This window comes from Drosophila kikkawai, chromosome 3L, assembly GCF_030179895.1.
Source record: "Drosophila kikkawai strain 14028-0561.14 chromosome 3L, DkikHiC1v2, whole genome shotgun sequence".
Classification (NCBI taxonomy): domain Eukaryota; kingdom Metazoa; phylum Arthropoda; class Insecta; order Diptera; family Drosophilidae; genus Drosophila; species Drosophila kikkawai.
Genome location: NC_091730.1, coordinates 22,076,446 through 22,093,673, shown reverse-complemented (window position 1 = coordinate 22,093,673; position 17,228 = coordinate 22,076,446). Strand labels below are relative to the sequence as shown.

General features: G+C 39.4%; 1 protein-coding gene and 1 pseudogene across 4 annotated transcripts in view; one reads left to right on the top strand and one right to left on the bottom strand.

Moving 5' to 3' along the window:
* Positions 1-483: 483 nt before the first annotated feature.
* LOC138928379 (tyrosine-protein kinase Src64B-like) lies at positions 484-4,537 on the top strand (annotated as a pseudogene).
* Positions 4,538-7,724: 3,187 nt separating this feature from the next.
* Positions 7,725-17,228, bottom strand: part of LOC108078964 (band 7 protein AGAP004871) — a 40,091-nt gene continuing 30,587 nt past the window's right edge. For all 4 annotated transcript variants that reach the window (XM_017173129.3, XM_017173130.3, XM_017173125.3 and 1 more), the window contains 4 exons: positions 12,145-12,348; positions 10,759-10,814; positions 8,402-8,582; positions 7,725-8,226 (listed from right to left, as the gene is read on the bottom strand). In XM_017173129.3, the coding sequence (XP_017028618.1) occupies positions 7,876-8,226; positions 8,402-8,582; positions 10,759-10,814; positions 12,145-12,348 (792 nt within the window). In that variant the 3' untranslated portion in view covers positions 7,725-7,875. The remainder of the gene's footprint in view (positions 8,227-8,401; positions 8,583-10,758; positions 10,815-12,144; positions 12,349-17,228) is intronic.

Here is a 17,228-nt window from a genome sequence, read left to right as displayed (position 1 = left end):
TTAAAGCTAATGGAGGGCAGAGCAGAGAGCGGCCAAGGCAACTGGTAAGCCGCTGGACAGCAGTTTATTTATGCGTTGACTCGCTCGTTGTGGGCTAAATCAATTAGCCAAATGCAAGTCAGTGCCAAAAATTCGCGGCTTGGCAACGACGGGACACACTTACCAAACACGAAATGAAATTGTTATGTTTATGGCAGCGCTCTCCCCGAAAATGTATGCTATGTATGCCATCCAATTTGCATTTGGCAAGCATCTCCACCCCGCCATACTTGAACTCATTAAACTCTAATTAAGTTTTAAGGCAATTTGGTTAGGCAAATAGGAAAAAAAATATTCTGGGAGAAAAAAAATGTGAATTTCCATTTGTCACCATAAATTGCAATTTAAGGACGCAAATCAAATTTGCCCAGCCAGACGAAAATTTTTGCCACTAACTAGACACCTCTTCACCCTGCCTTTGCTGTAGCTGGCGTTCCCGGAGTGATGCCCAAGCGCGTCGTGGTGCCCTCTACGACTACAAGTCCCGCGATGAGTCCGATCTGAGCTTCATGAAGGGCGACCGCATGGAGGTCATCGACGACACCGAGTCCGATTGGTTGGCGCGTCGTGAATCTGAGCACCCGCCAGGAGGGCCTCATCCCGCTCAACTTTGTGGCCGAGGAGCGCAGCGTCAACAGTGAGGAGTAAGTGTTTGATTTTCACAGAGACAGCAGTGGAGTTTCGTGATGATTTATATGGCTTTTAAAAGTAAAAAACTTAAATTTTACTGCAACTCTTTGGTATACCTAATTTGTCCATCCTTTTAGTTCAATTTGTAATAATTTTTTGGTAGTAATTTTTATTTTACCCATAACTCTTATTTGCTATCCCTGAAAAAAATCTCTATTTTCTTCATAAATTCAATCAGAGAAACACAAATCTCTGCTGAGCTCTTTTATATATAACACATTTATTTAATTTATTTATTGAAATATTAATATAAACATCTAATATCTATCACCAACCAGTTTCTTTGAGAACGTGCTGCGCAAGGAGGCGGATATAAAACTTCTGCTGGCCGAGGAAAATCCACGTGGCACCTTCCTCGTTCGACCCTCGGAGCACAATCCCGATGGCTACTCGCTGTCGGTGAAGGATTGGGAAGATGGACGTGGATATCACGTGAAGCACTATCGCATTAAGCCGCTTGATAATGGTGGTACTACATAGCCACCAATCAGACTTTCCCCTCGCTCCAGGCCCTGGTCATGGCATATAGCAGTAAGTATATACCCACACGCGAGGAGGAGACAATGAAGTGGAAAAAATCCATTTATTAATTTTCTTATCGCCACAGAAAACGCTCTTGGCCTGTGCCACATACTATCGCGTCCCTGCCCCAAACCCCAGCCCCAGATGTGGGACCTGGGCCCGGAGCTGCGCGACAAGTATGAGATACCGCGCTCCGAAATTCAGCTGCTGCGCAAACTGGGACGCGGCAACTTTGGCGAGGTCTTCTACGGCAAGTGGCGCAACAGCATCGATGTGGCGGTGAAGACCCTACGCGAGGGCACCATGTCGACGGCTGCGTTCCTTCAGGAGGCGGCCATCATGAAGAAGTTCCGCCACAATCGCCTGGTTGCCCTCTATGCGGTTTGCTCGCAGGTTAGTGAAGCATTAAATTCCATTGGCTCAACCTTTATTAATTCTTTAATGATTCTTCTTTTACAGGAGGAGCCCATCTACATTGTGCAGGAGTACATGTCGAAGGGCAGTCTGCTGGACTTTTTACGCGAGGGCGACGGACGGTACTTGCACTTGAGGATCTCATCTATATCGCCACCCAGGTGGCCAGCGGCATGGAGTATCTAGAGTCCAAGCTGCTCATCCATCGCGATCTGGCGGCACGCAACGTACTGATTGCCGACAACAATGTGGCTAAGATTTGTGATTTGGACTGGCGCGCGTTATTGCCGACGACGAGTACTGTCCCAAGCAGGGCTCACGGTTTCCGGTCAAGTGGACGGCGCCCGAGGCGATCATCTACGGCAAGTTCTCGATCAAGTCGGACGTCTGGTCGTATGGCATCCTGCTGATGGACCTGTTTACGTACGGACAAGTGCCCTATCCGGGCATGCACAGTCGGGAGGTGATCGAGAATATCGAACGGGGTTTCCGCATGCCGAAAACCGACGAATCACTACTTCCCGGACAACATCTACCAGCTGCTGCTCCAGTGCTGGGATGCCGTGCCGACAAGAGGCCGACGTTTCGAGTTCTTGAACCACTACTTCGAGTCGTTCTCGGTCACGTCCGAGGTGCCGTACCGAGAGGTGCAAGACTAAGCAGCCGAGTCCAGAGCCTAATCACACACATCACCTACACACTCACACGCATACACACACGTACGACATATATATATAGTATATAAAGTTTAACATATATATTATACATTTATATGCATATTTACTATAATTCTTAAGACTTTTTAATGGCATACCAACCACACACACACACACACCCATGAACTCTATATGTATGGTATATATGTATGTGTTTAAGCGTATCTTAACAGTTCTCTGAATCAAGCAACAAAAACCAGAAAAAAAGAAAGAAAACGAAACACGAAAATCGGAAAGAACTAAATTTTATATTTTACACGCAAAACTATTTTATAATTTATATATATATATATACCTAACTGTATGTACTATGAAAATAGAAAGTATTTAACTAGTTTTGTAAGCTTACGGGGTCGAGAGATCGATGATAACGATGATACTGATGTCGAGATGATGATGATACCAAGAAGTCAAGTAGGAAGGAAATGATGGCAACTCTATTGAATTTCAAATCGAATACAGCTATACAATTTAAACGCTACTTTAATCGGTGCTTAGGTTTTTTTGTATAAACAATCCAATCCAATCTACAAACTAGACAACTCTTTGATCTAAGCCTCCTCCCTCTGCTGAATAGTTTCTTCTTCTGATACTTTCCACACGAAACAAACAAACAAAAACAGACACACACACGAGACGACTATCTTACTAACTAAGCCAAGTATTATTTAAATCAATCCGAATCCGAATCAAACATTATTGTATTTCAAATTGTTGCTAATGAGAAACTCTCCAATGATGGCATTTACTTATAAGGTGGCATCGCGCCCACGCCTCGTCTTCTACTTCCATGTCCAGAAATCTAGATGGAAATATGAAAATTCATTTGCGAAATTGCATTTTGTACAAATCATTGAAAACACACAAAAGAAGAGACAGCATTTCACGAACCAATGAATGTCTATAGTACACTTAAGTTTATGCCAAAATTATTGTTTATACCTTATACTTTGTTCGTATACTTAAGCACAACAAGCACACACACACACAATTGGGCACTGTCCATGTAGTCTAGATATCTTATCTCTATTGATGTACAACCTGCAGCGTTGGCCCGCATTTAGTTCCTCTCCACACCTGCTGTTCCTTGCGCGTGCAGCCCAAATCAATAGCCCGACTCAAGCCATATGGATAACTGCTATCTCCAGGGTTTCAAATGCTAAATATCACACTCAAATCAACTCTCACACACACTCACCTATCTAAGCTTCACACGAGACATCGATTGAGAGGAGACTTTATTTAATTTATTTGATTTTTTGTTATAGTTTTAGTTTGTCGTTCATCGATATAGTACATATAGCATATGCATATATATATATATATTGTGTTGGCCATTGTGTGCACATTCTGTAGCATAAAACCAAAGTTTAGCATTTCGTATTGAGATCTATGTATTTGTAAAGAACATTTACACAGCGACACACACACCACACACAGAGAGATCAGTTTATATAGGATAACCAGGCTTACACTAAAACGAGGACAACAAACCCAATCATTGTATGAAATTGCATTCAACGTAACGAAATCATTGCAAATAATTAATTAAAATGATATTGTTATAATTCACAGGCAAAACTGAAATTGTTTAGCGTAGTTGATGAATTTTTGTATATAAACTTGACATATAACGTGTAGAAATAAACGACAAATTAAATTGAATGATAATACCAAGCGAATTCTGCAAATCCAGCAATGGGCATCTGGCGGCGCAGGCGGCACGCGAGGCATTTAACCAACCACAAAACAAGAAGAACGTAAATTTCCACAAAACTTTTTATACAAACTGCGGCAATCAAATTGAAAGATTTACAAAATTTTTCAGCCTTTGCCTGGGTAGGCGTGTTGCATGCGCCGCCACAGATCCTATATTGTTGCTTGAGATAACATTGAATAAACAACAACAAACAACATGATGGACAACAATGTCCGATGAGTAATTATAGTTATAAACAATGGAAAGGAGATTGTCATGTAATACGGATGGATAATGGTAATAATTCACAGATTCACGAAAGCAAATATGAATGGAAACTGAATTTAGCTGATGTAAAATGATAGAAATGTGTCCGTTAAGTCGGTTAGGTGTGTAATGCATAATACAAATAATAATGATAATAACTAATAAAATTGAAAAATATGTAATAACTAAATACCTGGTTTTAATTTGGGTTTTTAAGGGATTTCTAAATTTATTAGCAAATAATAAAAGGCCATGTTGGGTTAAAATAACTTTTGGAACTTAAAAAGATAGTAAAACGACAAAACTGTCGCAGAATGATTGTAAACCTACACTAGTCGGCATAATTATTTTGACAAATGTGAATTTTTCATTAAAAGAATTCGTTTTTTTAACTTTTTGCAAAAACTGATATAAACTTTAAAAACACTTAAATAATATTCCTTCATTGCAACCTAAAAAGATAAAAACAAATTGATAAATTATTATGATTTCATGTAGTGGCATAAGTATTTTGACAAGTACTTAGAGGTTAAAAAAAAAACAAGTATAAAATGAAAGGTAATGTAATAATAAGGTAAAAGTTCAATTTTTTATCCTCTAGTCGCATTAATAAATTTTTGAAAGCTTCTCGGCACTAAATTTTTAAAATTTTGAGGATCTCTGAGGATACATATTTCTTATCGAAGGGAAATGGACTCAAATGTGGTTTCTTCGGGTTTTTTTTTTTCAACGAATATTTTATTTTGTTTTAAAAGAGGCTGAGATGATTTTAATAATATTTAAGTCTAGTCTATATTGGAACAGCCATAGAAAAGATATTAGCAGGCGAGCGTTGACTGAAGATTCGCTTAATGATCGCAAACATACTCGGAAAAGAGCGTTAAGTGAGCGAAAAGCGAGCGAAAAATTTGAAAATGTGCCAATTTAGGTCACAAAACTAATATGTTACCACCAATGCTCTATGGTACTTTATTTTAAGCGCAATTTTTTGATGTCATAATATAATATATAATTTCAAATTATTTCAAATTAATATAATTATTTCAAATAACTTACCCAACTCTTTTATAAATTCAAACAATATTTAAAATCCATAGTTTTTTGTTTTTCGCTTTTTTGGATACCAAAAAAGTTGAATGAAATTTTGTATTTTATTGTTCCTTTTCGGGTTTAATACATGTATGTATATAGAATAATGAAATCGTTTTCGTTTAAAAATTGTTCAAAGGCAAAATTGTACATAATATGTAATTCGTTATGTTTTGTCTTGTATATGTATATATAATTAATGCAATAACTCGATTTAAATCCATGAAGTGCGCTAAAAAGTAAACGTTTCTGTGTTTTGCAAATGCACTTTGAGAGGACCGATTCTAATTCGATTTAGGTTAATTTGCTTTATCCTTTTTGGGGGCTGGTGACTACTGACAAATGGATTAATGTATTCATTTTGTATTCGCTACTGCGACAGAGAAGGTCCTGCGAGATGTGTATATCCTATATGGGCGAATATATATGTATGTAGGGGATATATACATATCGCCTTGCATTTTGGGGTAAAACAGTTCTGTATAGTTTGGGCATATTCGCTATTTTTGTTTATTGTATGTACAATAAATTCGTATTACTCTTATTTATTGTTTGGCATTCGTATTTGGACCTACGAACGTTGCTCACTAACGGATTTGATCGTAAGGCTCCATATGGCAACCACTGGTCTCGGCCACAGTCGTCCGAGGGCTAGTTAATCGAACAAATCGGCTAGTATCCTGGGCAAACTCTAGTTGAAACAGAATAACAATTGAAGTAACTAGGAATCCGGGGTGTACTCTGCAATTTTTATCATCACATTTTATACACATGGTAATATTTCAAGTTATCAATATCAATATCGAATATCAATACCAAGACTTTAAAGTATTTTTACTTATGTAAGTGCGGACAACATTTTCTCTAATGTACATCGAGGCATAGCCGATCACGTTTTTATACATTCATATGCAAGAGCTAAGTATACAGCAATATATATTTAGAGTCATCCATAATTAACAGGGCAAACATCTTAAGGCTAAACATTTACAAAACGCTTCCATCAACTGTTCAAGGATGTCTATTATCTGCCCAAAGTAGGCCTGTATTCTAACCAGGTTAATCCATTTTAAAATGCTTTCATCAACTGTTCAATATGATTTATATAAATACTATGCGCCGGGCCCGTTTTCTTAATGCAGTTAATGTTCTTTGGTGTGATTAAAATAAATAAGAAATATGATGAATAATAATTAAACTTGACCTTGCCTTCGCTAAACCGTATAAAATAACTAAAAACATTCTAATTTTATTATTTTTTCAAAAATAAATTTATATCGAATGTTTCCTTCTTGATAATACTTTAACTGACTTTTAAGAAAACGGACGTTTTTGGAGTTACGAAAAAACAACCAAAATAACAGAAACCTATGTTCATCTCAGTTTTTAGGTGTGAAAATACAAAACCAAACCAACCATTTTTGACTATATCGAATTTTTGAATTCAAGATTCTCAAAACTGGTTGGTTTTAGAATTTTCACCTGAGCGGCCATTGATTTAATTATGATATTTTGAATTATTAACTTGCGGAGTATTTACGATATTTCGATAACTGTCTAAATGTTATGTGCGAAGTTTTTTAGAGATTTTATTTTTTATTCATTTTGTATTTATCTTTTTCAATTGACAGGCTTACCTGTAATTTATATGTATATGCTGATTTTTTTTATATATTTATATATATACTGTGGTAAATTGCACCTTGCTAAGTCCTACGTATTATCTTTAGAATTGCATCCTCTGGTCGTAAAGCTACAAATATTAAACTCTATTTCTCGCCTCGTATGAAACTAGTCTAGGTTTGTATTTTCGTACCTATATGACCTCAGAATCCCATATTATATTAGTAATGGGGGCCTTCTTCCGGCGAACACATTCGAATCGCACTTATCGGTGTTATGAACTACATTTTTTTGATTCTCTTGAATCGTTGTTTCCGTTGGTTTTTATTTATGTAATTAAATGTTCTGCACAAACACTTGAATTCTATGGCTTATTAAGGGGTATCAATACGAGCAATTGGAAATAAGTAAAGAAACAAAATATTCCTGAAAGTGTTTGTGTTTCTAAGACTTTTATTAAGCTTTTATGATTTGGTACACATTAATTTATTATAAATAAAAAAAAGGACCGAAGAACACTACACTACAAAATGTGTAATAAACTAACAAAAATACTGCTGTTGGTTTCTTAGGGTTTTATAGTGCTAAATTTTAGCCTTGATACCTGTAAGATACGTTCGAAGAATATACCGAGTATTTAGGCTTTTAGGTTGCAGTTTAAAATAATTAAGAACCTTATAAAGCATTCTTTTGCTTTGTTTCTTAAGGTTTTTAAATTGAAAATTCTAAGCTTTGATACCCCGCAATTTCCTTTAGCTTTGTGCAGAGCATTTTCAATTCGACAAGGCCGAATCAATGTGATGAACTGAAGCGGATTTACATGGCGGATGAGATCTGCTGTCCCTGCTGATGCAGTTGTTGTTGCATTTGCTGAGGCGCTTGCTGCTGCTGCTGCGGCGGTTGTTGCTGTTGCTGCGGTTGTTGTTGCTGCTGTTGAATTTGCTGTTGCGGCTGCTGCTGATATTGTTGCTGGTACGGCTGCTGCTGATATTGCTGCTGTTGCGGTGCTAGCTGCAACGGTGGCGGTGTATTGCCAATCGCTGCCGCTGCTGCTGCCGCATTCTGCTGCGTTGTGGCCTCGTTGGTCTTCAGGAAATACGTTATCAAATCGATGGGCAGCGGGAACACAATCGTCGAGTTCTTCTCCGCGGATATGGTGTTGAGTGTCTGTGGAAAATCATGAATATTTAATATGTCAAGTTCATGATAAATTCATAAAGAGTAATGGTAAACTGTCCCCACTATGTGATATATATATTTTCTACTGCATGCACTTACACCATCCTTATCCTCTACTAAAACTTTTCCTGGAAAAGAATTAATGGCTATGTCAGTGACCTACCTGCAGGTAACGCAGCTGGAGGGCCGCCGGCGAATCGCCAATCACCTCCGACGCCTCGCGTAGTGCTCGAGATGCCTTCTGCTCTCCTTCGGCGGCGATGACTTTGGCTCGGGCTTCACGGGCGGCCTCTGCCTCGGCGGCCATAGCGCGTTGCAGTTGCACGGGCAGGCGCACGTCCTTGCTGTTCGGTCGATGGAGAAAATGAGATTAGCCAGGGGGAGGTTGGGATGAACGGGCAGATAGCGGAAATACCCGTAATTCGAAGCTAACACCATTTCTATTCTCACAAAATGCTCACTCACTGAGAGAAAATAACTATACATCAGTGGAGAGTGAAGTTTAAGAATTTTGTCTTGGAGAAAAAACTTAAAAATCATCTTGGGTCCCTTATTTTGATAAAATTAAATTGAATCTTACCAAATAAGTATGTATTTTTAACAAATTTACATTTAGGAATTAACTACTTCTTTCTAGCTAGAACCCGTTGAGAATTATAGTAAAATATAGGCGATATTTGAGCTGTGTGTAAAAACTAACGGTTTCTGATGACTTTGTCTCTAACTAGATCTTTTATTTTCTTTTTCCCTTTATTAAATATTTTTAACCAGCACATTTCTTCCAGTGTCCTTGGCAATTTCCATATTAAATTGTCTGCCATCAGACCGAAATGTGCGGAGCGACTGCTAATGTGCCTCGCAGCTCGGCGTAATGGCGCATCTTTAATTCGGCCGTCTCGCGGTCTCAGCCAGTATTTTTCACAGCCAACCAAGCATGGGGTTTAATTTATCAAAAAATATACAAAAGCCCTATTTATCTAAAATTTAAACGGAATAATATATGGCGCACAATTTCTCACATCATTTTATTGGCCATTTAAGGAAGTTGTTAAGCTTCTGATCAATTTTCATAACACAACCCAGGGAGCCAGGGCAATAATGCCAACGAAATGAAGAAAGGCAGATGCAGTAATGAAAAATTCAACAACTGCCATAAAATGAAACAGGCCAAGCTTGTGAGGGTTGTTGTGGGGAAATGGGAGTTGGTAAAAAGGTAGTTAACAGCAGCAGCCGCCGCAGCAGCATAACCACAACAACAACCGTCAACGCGTGAAGTTGCTGCAGCTGTTTTTAACATGGCCAACAGCAGCCGCTGCTACCAGCCGCCATATTTGAGGGCCACGCGGAAAAAACAGAGGCTTTAAACCAGGCTTGGTTTGAATTTTGAAGTTATTAAATAAGGAAATAACTCTATTTCACCCAAAAGAAATAATAGATTTATGCCTTGATTTGGTATTGTAAACTATAGAATTTCATTAAGAATACCTCAAATCAACCATCATAAAGCTCCCTCTAATTGTTTCCCGTGCACATGTAAGCATTTGACGTACCAACGTCACACTTGGCGCAGCGAAACTGAAGCTGACAAAGTAGTAGCCACTTGCCCCCTGTGAGCGGCATATAATAAATTACAACAACGGGGCCCCGCTCGGTGACAGGACAGACAAAGAACAGCAGCCCACTCCCACATACACCCACACTTCTGGCCATCATCCAGCGTTATTGTTATTGTTGTGATAAATGCCCAGGAAAAATGGTAGAACAAATAGGCGACAGCCAACTCTACTGATGTGGCTGGCCCTCCTTGTCGCGGCTATGACAATGTTTGCGGGGCCACCGTTCTGGGAGCAGCCAATTTAGATGTTACATAAGCTGGCAAAAACTCAAGTCTCTGGTGGGTTTAGTCAGCAGAAAACAGGGGAGAGGATACCTGCTGGTTGGTTTGTCATAACGCAATTAGAAACTTTGGCAACTGGCGATGAATACTTGATTTTTCACCTGTACACCTTTGAGGTAAATGGAATTTGAAAGGATTTTACAGTGCCAAAAGTTAAATAAATAAGTTGGCAACAAATTTAGTCTCGGGAGAAAAGTGTTGGCAGGAATGGGAATAAAGGGTACTTTGGATTTTTAGTAAATATGGTTCTTTAAGCAAAGAATTTAGTGAAAAGTTTTTAGGATACTCTATTTAAATATATCTTAAAAAACAAACAAATATTAATCAGAAACCAAATTCACCATCAGCTAAATCTGAGATTCCCTAAACAGATTTTCACTCTCCTAAAACCAGGCTTAAAATACAAACTCCTTGAACCTAATCCAAGCCCTTACAGAAATCACATCGTAAGCAGCCGTAAAGCCAGAGCTCTCAGCATCCTTTAGAGCATATCATCAACTTCGACTGTAGTCGAGGCAAACCGTTTATAAAATTACTTTTATAGCTTGACATAGAAAGTTTTCCAGGTTGCCACTGCAACTGAGTGTGCTGCAGAGGGGGTTAAAAAAAGCTGTGCTACTTACATTTCAACACGTTCAACTTTGATGCCCCAGGCATCGGTGGCTTCGTCGAGTTGAACCTGTTTATGATTGGACGCCAGGTGGTTGAGGTGTAGGTGAATGTGGATACGTTGGTTGGTAGTTGTTCAGTCGGTGGGTGGATGAGCCGTGTGAGAAATAGCAGTAAAAATACATTAGTTTTTGTTTACACGCGTTTTCGGTCGTTAACAGTTTTGTTTTTCGGTTTTCTGCTTTTATTTTCCCCCTAGCTCCATGTGGCCACATTGTGTTTGTGGGTCGTGCAGCATCCTTGAAATGAGAAACTAAAAAATGAAGCACTCGGAGGAGCGACGGAGCGAAGCCTCGGCAACTTGGCATTTTTCACATGTGCGCTTCGACGTGCTACCACCACCGCCGCCGCCTGATGCTGCTCGAGATTTTCGCCTGATTTTGAACTATTTTTCATATGGCATGAAGAATAAATAAATAAAACGATGCCGTTGCCAGGCATGCCTTTAGAATTTGGGTTAAGTTGGCAGCTGCTAAGATATGCGGTTCGCAACTTCTTCTACTCCTCCTCCCCGGCTGCCTATTTTCAATTTTGTGCAATGAAAAAGCACTTTGGCTCCGAGATTATTCTCATGCCGGGCACGAAGCTCGCTGTCTTTGGCAGCTGCTAAATTTCGCAATTAATATTTTCCAGCCTCTGGAGGAGTTTCACCGCAAAACTTTAAGGTTTATGCTGCATAATTAGGAGCAGCGACTTGAATGTCAGTCTGTCAGCAGAAGGAACTGGCAAAGTAGCTGCCTGGCTGCATTCATTTTCCATGCAGTTTGTGCACTGCGAGAGGGATCTTATAAACTCTAAAAGGGAGTTTGAAATGTATTTTTAGGTGGGAAATTACTACGGTTTTACTTTGACAGAAATACATGTCATTCTTATATTTTAGGACTTTTCGTCTTGGAAAACTCCTTGAAATTGTTAATCTCGCAATAGGAAAAAATTCTAAATAAATATTTATAGCTCCACCTCGTTTTCTGATAACTTTTAAAAAACATTTAATGTCTGAAATCAGGAAGGATCGCAGGATCTTTTAGAAGTTTAAATTTTAGAATATTTCATCAGAAAACAATTGGCATTTATCTTTAAAAAAACATTAGGAATATTGGCTCTTGAAGCTGGGAAAGGCCAAAGGAGACCTTACAAAGCTTTGTACTTCATTTTCCCAACCAATTCCCCTTAACAAATTAATTTCCCAGTGTACATTTCTATTGTGTGTGTGGCAAGGCAACTAAGTAAATTAGAGGAAAAGCAGCTCGATGGAGTCACTGGAGCCGGAGCTGGAGCTCCTTGTCCCAGGCCGGGGCCAACTGGCAACTGGCAACTACTGTCAACTGGTTTGAACTCACCTGCATTGTGCCGGAAATCGTCATACGCTCGCTGAGTATCTCATGCAAATGCCGAGTTCCCATTGTGTTTCGTAGAGTAGTCTGTGCCAGTAGTCTGGTCGAATGGTGGGCATTCTCCACGTTCGCTATAGAGACCGTTGCATTTGATACGCGATAGTAAACCACTGCATCCACCGAAACCGTAACGCTATCCTTTGTGAGAACCTACAAGATGCAGTGGGGTTTTTTTTTTTGGTTTTTTGGGGACACTTTGCTTGCTTTCTCTATTGTTCCTGCTATTGTTGTAGTTGGTCTGTAGTTATTTTTGTACTATATGTTTTATATAAATTCGCTTGTTATTGTTGCCGACAAAACGAATACAGACGTAAACAGAGATAGAGAGAGAGATGTGCGTATATACAGATAGACGCGCATTGAAAAATTTGCAATTCGTACACGAGTATATATACACATGTGGGTGGCACTATGGCACTATGGTGATAAGCTAAACATTTGTATCTGTATCTGTATCTGTATCGGTGGCCGTGCTGTGGCAGTGCTGTGCTGTGCACTCGTAGCCAAGAGATAGTTGGAGAGAGAGGGTATAATGCGAATGCACTTGACTTGAACGGCGTTTGCTCGCTGCTCGCTGGCCTCTTGGCCGGGTCGGGTCGCTATTCTCTAATAGAACTAAGTGCAGGGAGTGCAAAAACTTTTGCCTCAGACCTCGGGACAGGAAGACAGACACACACACACACACACAAAGGCCGGGCTTCTTCCATTTTGATTATTGCATCTGTGACTGTGACTGTGCGTTTTAGCATTTGCATTTGCATTTGAATTTTTAGCTCTGGCTTTCGCGTGTGTGTTGTGCACATCCCAAAGTCCCAAAGTCTTTTCGCATTGTTTTGCATTCAGCGAACTTTATCCGGGGGAGACAGCGAGAGTTATATCCCAACCAGCAATTTGGGCTCGAGAGGGATCCGATCATCTGCGCTAAGGCGATTCGTGGAGCATAACCCAAGAGCTTGGGGGTTACAGTGTATAAGTTATAGTACAGATTGGGAGAGAGAGATAGATACAGAGCGAGTGTGGGGCACAAATTATACAAGTACACGTAGTGTAACGAACACAAATTATAAGCCGAAAAAGTAGGAAACTCAAGAGCGAATCAAACCAAACAACCAAAAGGCATTAAATCGTTTGTAGGAGATGTCTTATATATATATAAATCCTAGCAAGTTGTGGGGTGGCGGGTTAGGGCAGTGGTAGAGAGACAGATGTGACGGGGTCGTGGGCGGTTTATGTACACGTTCGGGCTCGGGATTATTCCCATCCACACCGTAAGTTTAGTGGGCCTGCCCAAAATGTCAGCAGCCTCGGTCCATGATGTTGCCCAAATCGAATTCTCAAATTTTTATTTTATTTTTCCTTTCTCCTTTGCCTTGGCCACAGGCCCTGCTCGCATAAGTTGGCTTAACTTATGCCAAAACTATCCCGCACAAGTGCATATATACATACATTGGCCAGAAAGTTGCTCCCTCGCTTTGCGCTTTATGACCTGCCCAAACATTGTTCGGCGCAGTCTAGACCGCTTTTTACGGGCCCTACAAAAGCGCTGGAGCTCTGTGGTGTCAATGTTGTTTAGTGTCATCGTTTCCACTCGGCCAGTTTCGAGGGTTTTACCATCATCTCTGCCTCTATGTGGGCGAACTTTTCGGAGGCATAGCAAATCTCTAGCAGTTTAGCATGAGAATCAACTGAAATGTGAGCAGCAACTGGAGGAGCTGGCACAGAAGTGTCTCTGTAAATCCAGTTATTTAAATTTATATAGTAAAAATCTTGTCCGGGGTTTCTCTGTTTATTTATAATAATTGTAAGAGGTACTTGATAAGCGTAGTTATTTTAATAGGAGTATATTTTTAAATCCACTCAGGATTGAGTAACTAACTAAGTTATATTCAGCAAAGGGAGTCTATCTTATTTTATATTTTTATATTCAAGAAGACTGAAAAGTTATCTGTTAACTTAGCTACTAATTAACAAAGAATTTAAAATTTTAAAATTTCTTCAACCGCACCACAGTGCGTATACTTGATATTTTTAATCATAAGACCAAAAGTAAGCTAAATTTTGTTTTCTACTTTTTGGTTTCTACTTTTCCAAGTGTTTCTTGTGCTGCTAATAAAGTATTAACCTCTTTTGCTGTGCCTTAGCTGGCACTAAAACCATAAAGCTGCTGTTTATATTCCGGGCCAACAGTGCGTATGATTACTTTTTAAGGGAAACCTTTGAGCCGTTGCGATTTGTGTGCCCTCCATTACGATGAATGATGGCTTTTGCTTGTTCAATTTAGCTAAAACAAATAATCGACAAATTCAATTGCATTGCATTGTGTGTGCTCTGCTCTATTGAAATGCATCATCAAGGACCTTCGCTCTGCATACCTTGGCATAATCATGCACGACTCGACGACTCACTTTATTATGAAAGCCGGGCGAACATGGACAGAGCCCTAAATCAATTTGGCTAGAACAATGGCTTATTATTTCCCCAACAATAGTTGCTAGGGCGGGGCGGTTTGTGGGTGGTGGCAGTTGGGCGCTGGTTTTGTTCTGAGTATGTGTGTGTGTGCAGTGTGTAGTGAGTTGGGTCCTGGATAAGTCTTGCTTGTTCATTGCATTTTACAGTCTGAATCGAGGAAATACAGCATTGAATGAGCATGGCAACGGGTCAATAGAAACGTTGAGGAATCAATGATGAAATCATAGAAGTGGAAGGTGGAAGTGGAGCTGGAGGTGGCTGTGGTGGAGGTGGTGGTAAATGAAATGAAAATGAAAATGAAAATTCCAAACGATAGTTCATACACACTGCATATTTATACACTGTAACGCCTAAACTAATGAGTTTTCAATTAAACATAATTAGGTTACTTATTACAATTTGCACAGTTGATGCTGGGAATGTGTCAGCACTTGGGTCAACGATATTGGTTTCAACTGAAAATATCTTTGATTTGGTAGTTGGTATTTGGTATTTAGTATTTAGAGTGACAGAGAGAGAGAGGCAGAGAGACAGAGAAAGAGTCAGAGTAAGATTTATAGAGAGAGAGAGAGAGAGACAGAGTCTTTGTGGGGGGCCCTCACCCATCTGTTCTGGTTTGTCATGGTTTTTCACATCTCCGAAGCTATGGACTATATATCGTATCTATGGGGCAACTACTGATGCTGTGATGCTGGACTAGCTATGGCTATAGCTCTAGCACTTGCTACTATACATCATTACAGTTATACGATAGTTACAATTACAGAGTTACGATTCTAACGCGATCGCCATTTTGGCTTTACTCGTTTTAGTCTAATGCTCTCGCTTTTAACTTGGCTTTATTCGGCCTGCATGCGTGCAGGAGTTGAGGTTGAGTTGAATTTTGTTACCACGTTTTAACAGCCTAAACCACGCAAAACACACATAGATGAACTCGACATGGGTTGCTTTTGCTCATTTCGTTTGCTCAGATCGGCACAGCGATATATGTGCATACATATTCGCCGTGGTGCGGATATATATATCGCATATATGCAATGTGCTTTCTTGCTAGCATTTCTTGCTTTTTTGTTTATTGAGGGGGAGTGCGTCCTTTTTGTCGCTCGTGCTCAAACAAATCAAATTGTAACGTTTAATTAGTTTAGTTAGTTGTACACAATACAATACAATAATTGTTGTTGTTCTTCTTTTTTTGGGGGTTGGTGGGGGGTGGTTTTTGGCGATATGTTTTGTTTAACAAAAACTAAAAGCGTGTGTAAACTAAACGACAATGTTCGACGATGTTTGTGTTTGTATGTATTTCTGTGTGTGCTTTGAGTGAGTGTGTGTGACGGTGGTGTTTTATTGATTCTCTGAATTTTTATGCATTAGTTTTGGCTTTTGTTTCCGTTTTCCAGTACTTAAGTTAGACCAACATTGGGTAAACATTATCTGTTGCTAGTGTTTGTTTTCGTTTATGGTTTTGTTTTGTATTTTCTTTGGTTTTTCTTTTGGTTTTTCGTTAAAGACAGTTAGAAAGCTTTTTAGAATAGACATTTATGGAAATATATATTTAGCATGCTCTCAAAAATTATTTGAACGCTTAACCGAGGGGGGAGAGTGGGGGTTTTTTATATCAAATAAGTGCATTTCGGTATTTTCTATATATTTTTTTTTATATATATTTTATGTTGGTGTGAGGGTTTTTGCTTTGGTTTGTTGGTTTTTCTGTTTTTGGTTCCGGTTTCTTTTGTTTTATATATGGAAAAACAAACTGTTTTGCTAAACAAAACTTACATAGCTCAAAAACAAAATCAATATATATGTTGGTATATATATATATAGAGAGAGATAGAGACAGAGAGAGGTAGTACATATATATAAATAGAGTTATATATAGAGCGTGGGTTAGATAGAGAGTCAGATAGAGACAGAGACATAGAGATAGTTAGAGAGAGAGAGATAGAGAGACGGTGGGAGAGATCGGTTTTTGGTGGCTGCTTAGCAGGAGAGTGAGCAAGACAGTCATAGACAGCGAGAGAGAGAGATAGATAGATAGTCTGATTAAAAGTTAATTTTTGGTTTTTGGTAGCTTGTGTGGGATTTTTGGGGTGTGCATTGAAGGGAATTATCTCTTGGGGGTTCCACTTGCATTTCTGTTGCATACTTTTAAGCTACGCAAGACCTTGGGTTTTTTAAATTTTGATTGTGTGTGTGTGTGTGTATCTGTGTGAAGTTCTTGGTGGTGTGAGTGCTGCACCCTGTGTTCAGTGAACAAACATTTGACATTCATTTCTTCATCACAGATAGAGACAGACATGGAGTGACAGTGACATATAGAGAGAGATAAAGATAGAGAGAGACAGCGATAGAGGGGGTGAAGAAAAGGGAGGGCTGTGTGCGTGTGTGTCTGAGTGAGAGGGAGACAGAGAGCCAATGCGTAATGGTACAGTTCTTTAGTGGTTTTGCCCCGCCCCCGCCCACCAATTCGATATATACTTTATAATTTCCATATTTTTTTTATGTGATGCTCGGCTGAACACAGAGAGCGAGACAGATAGATAGATAGACAGAGAGAGTTA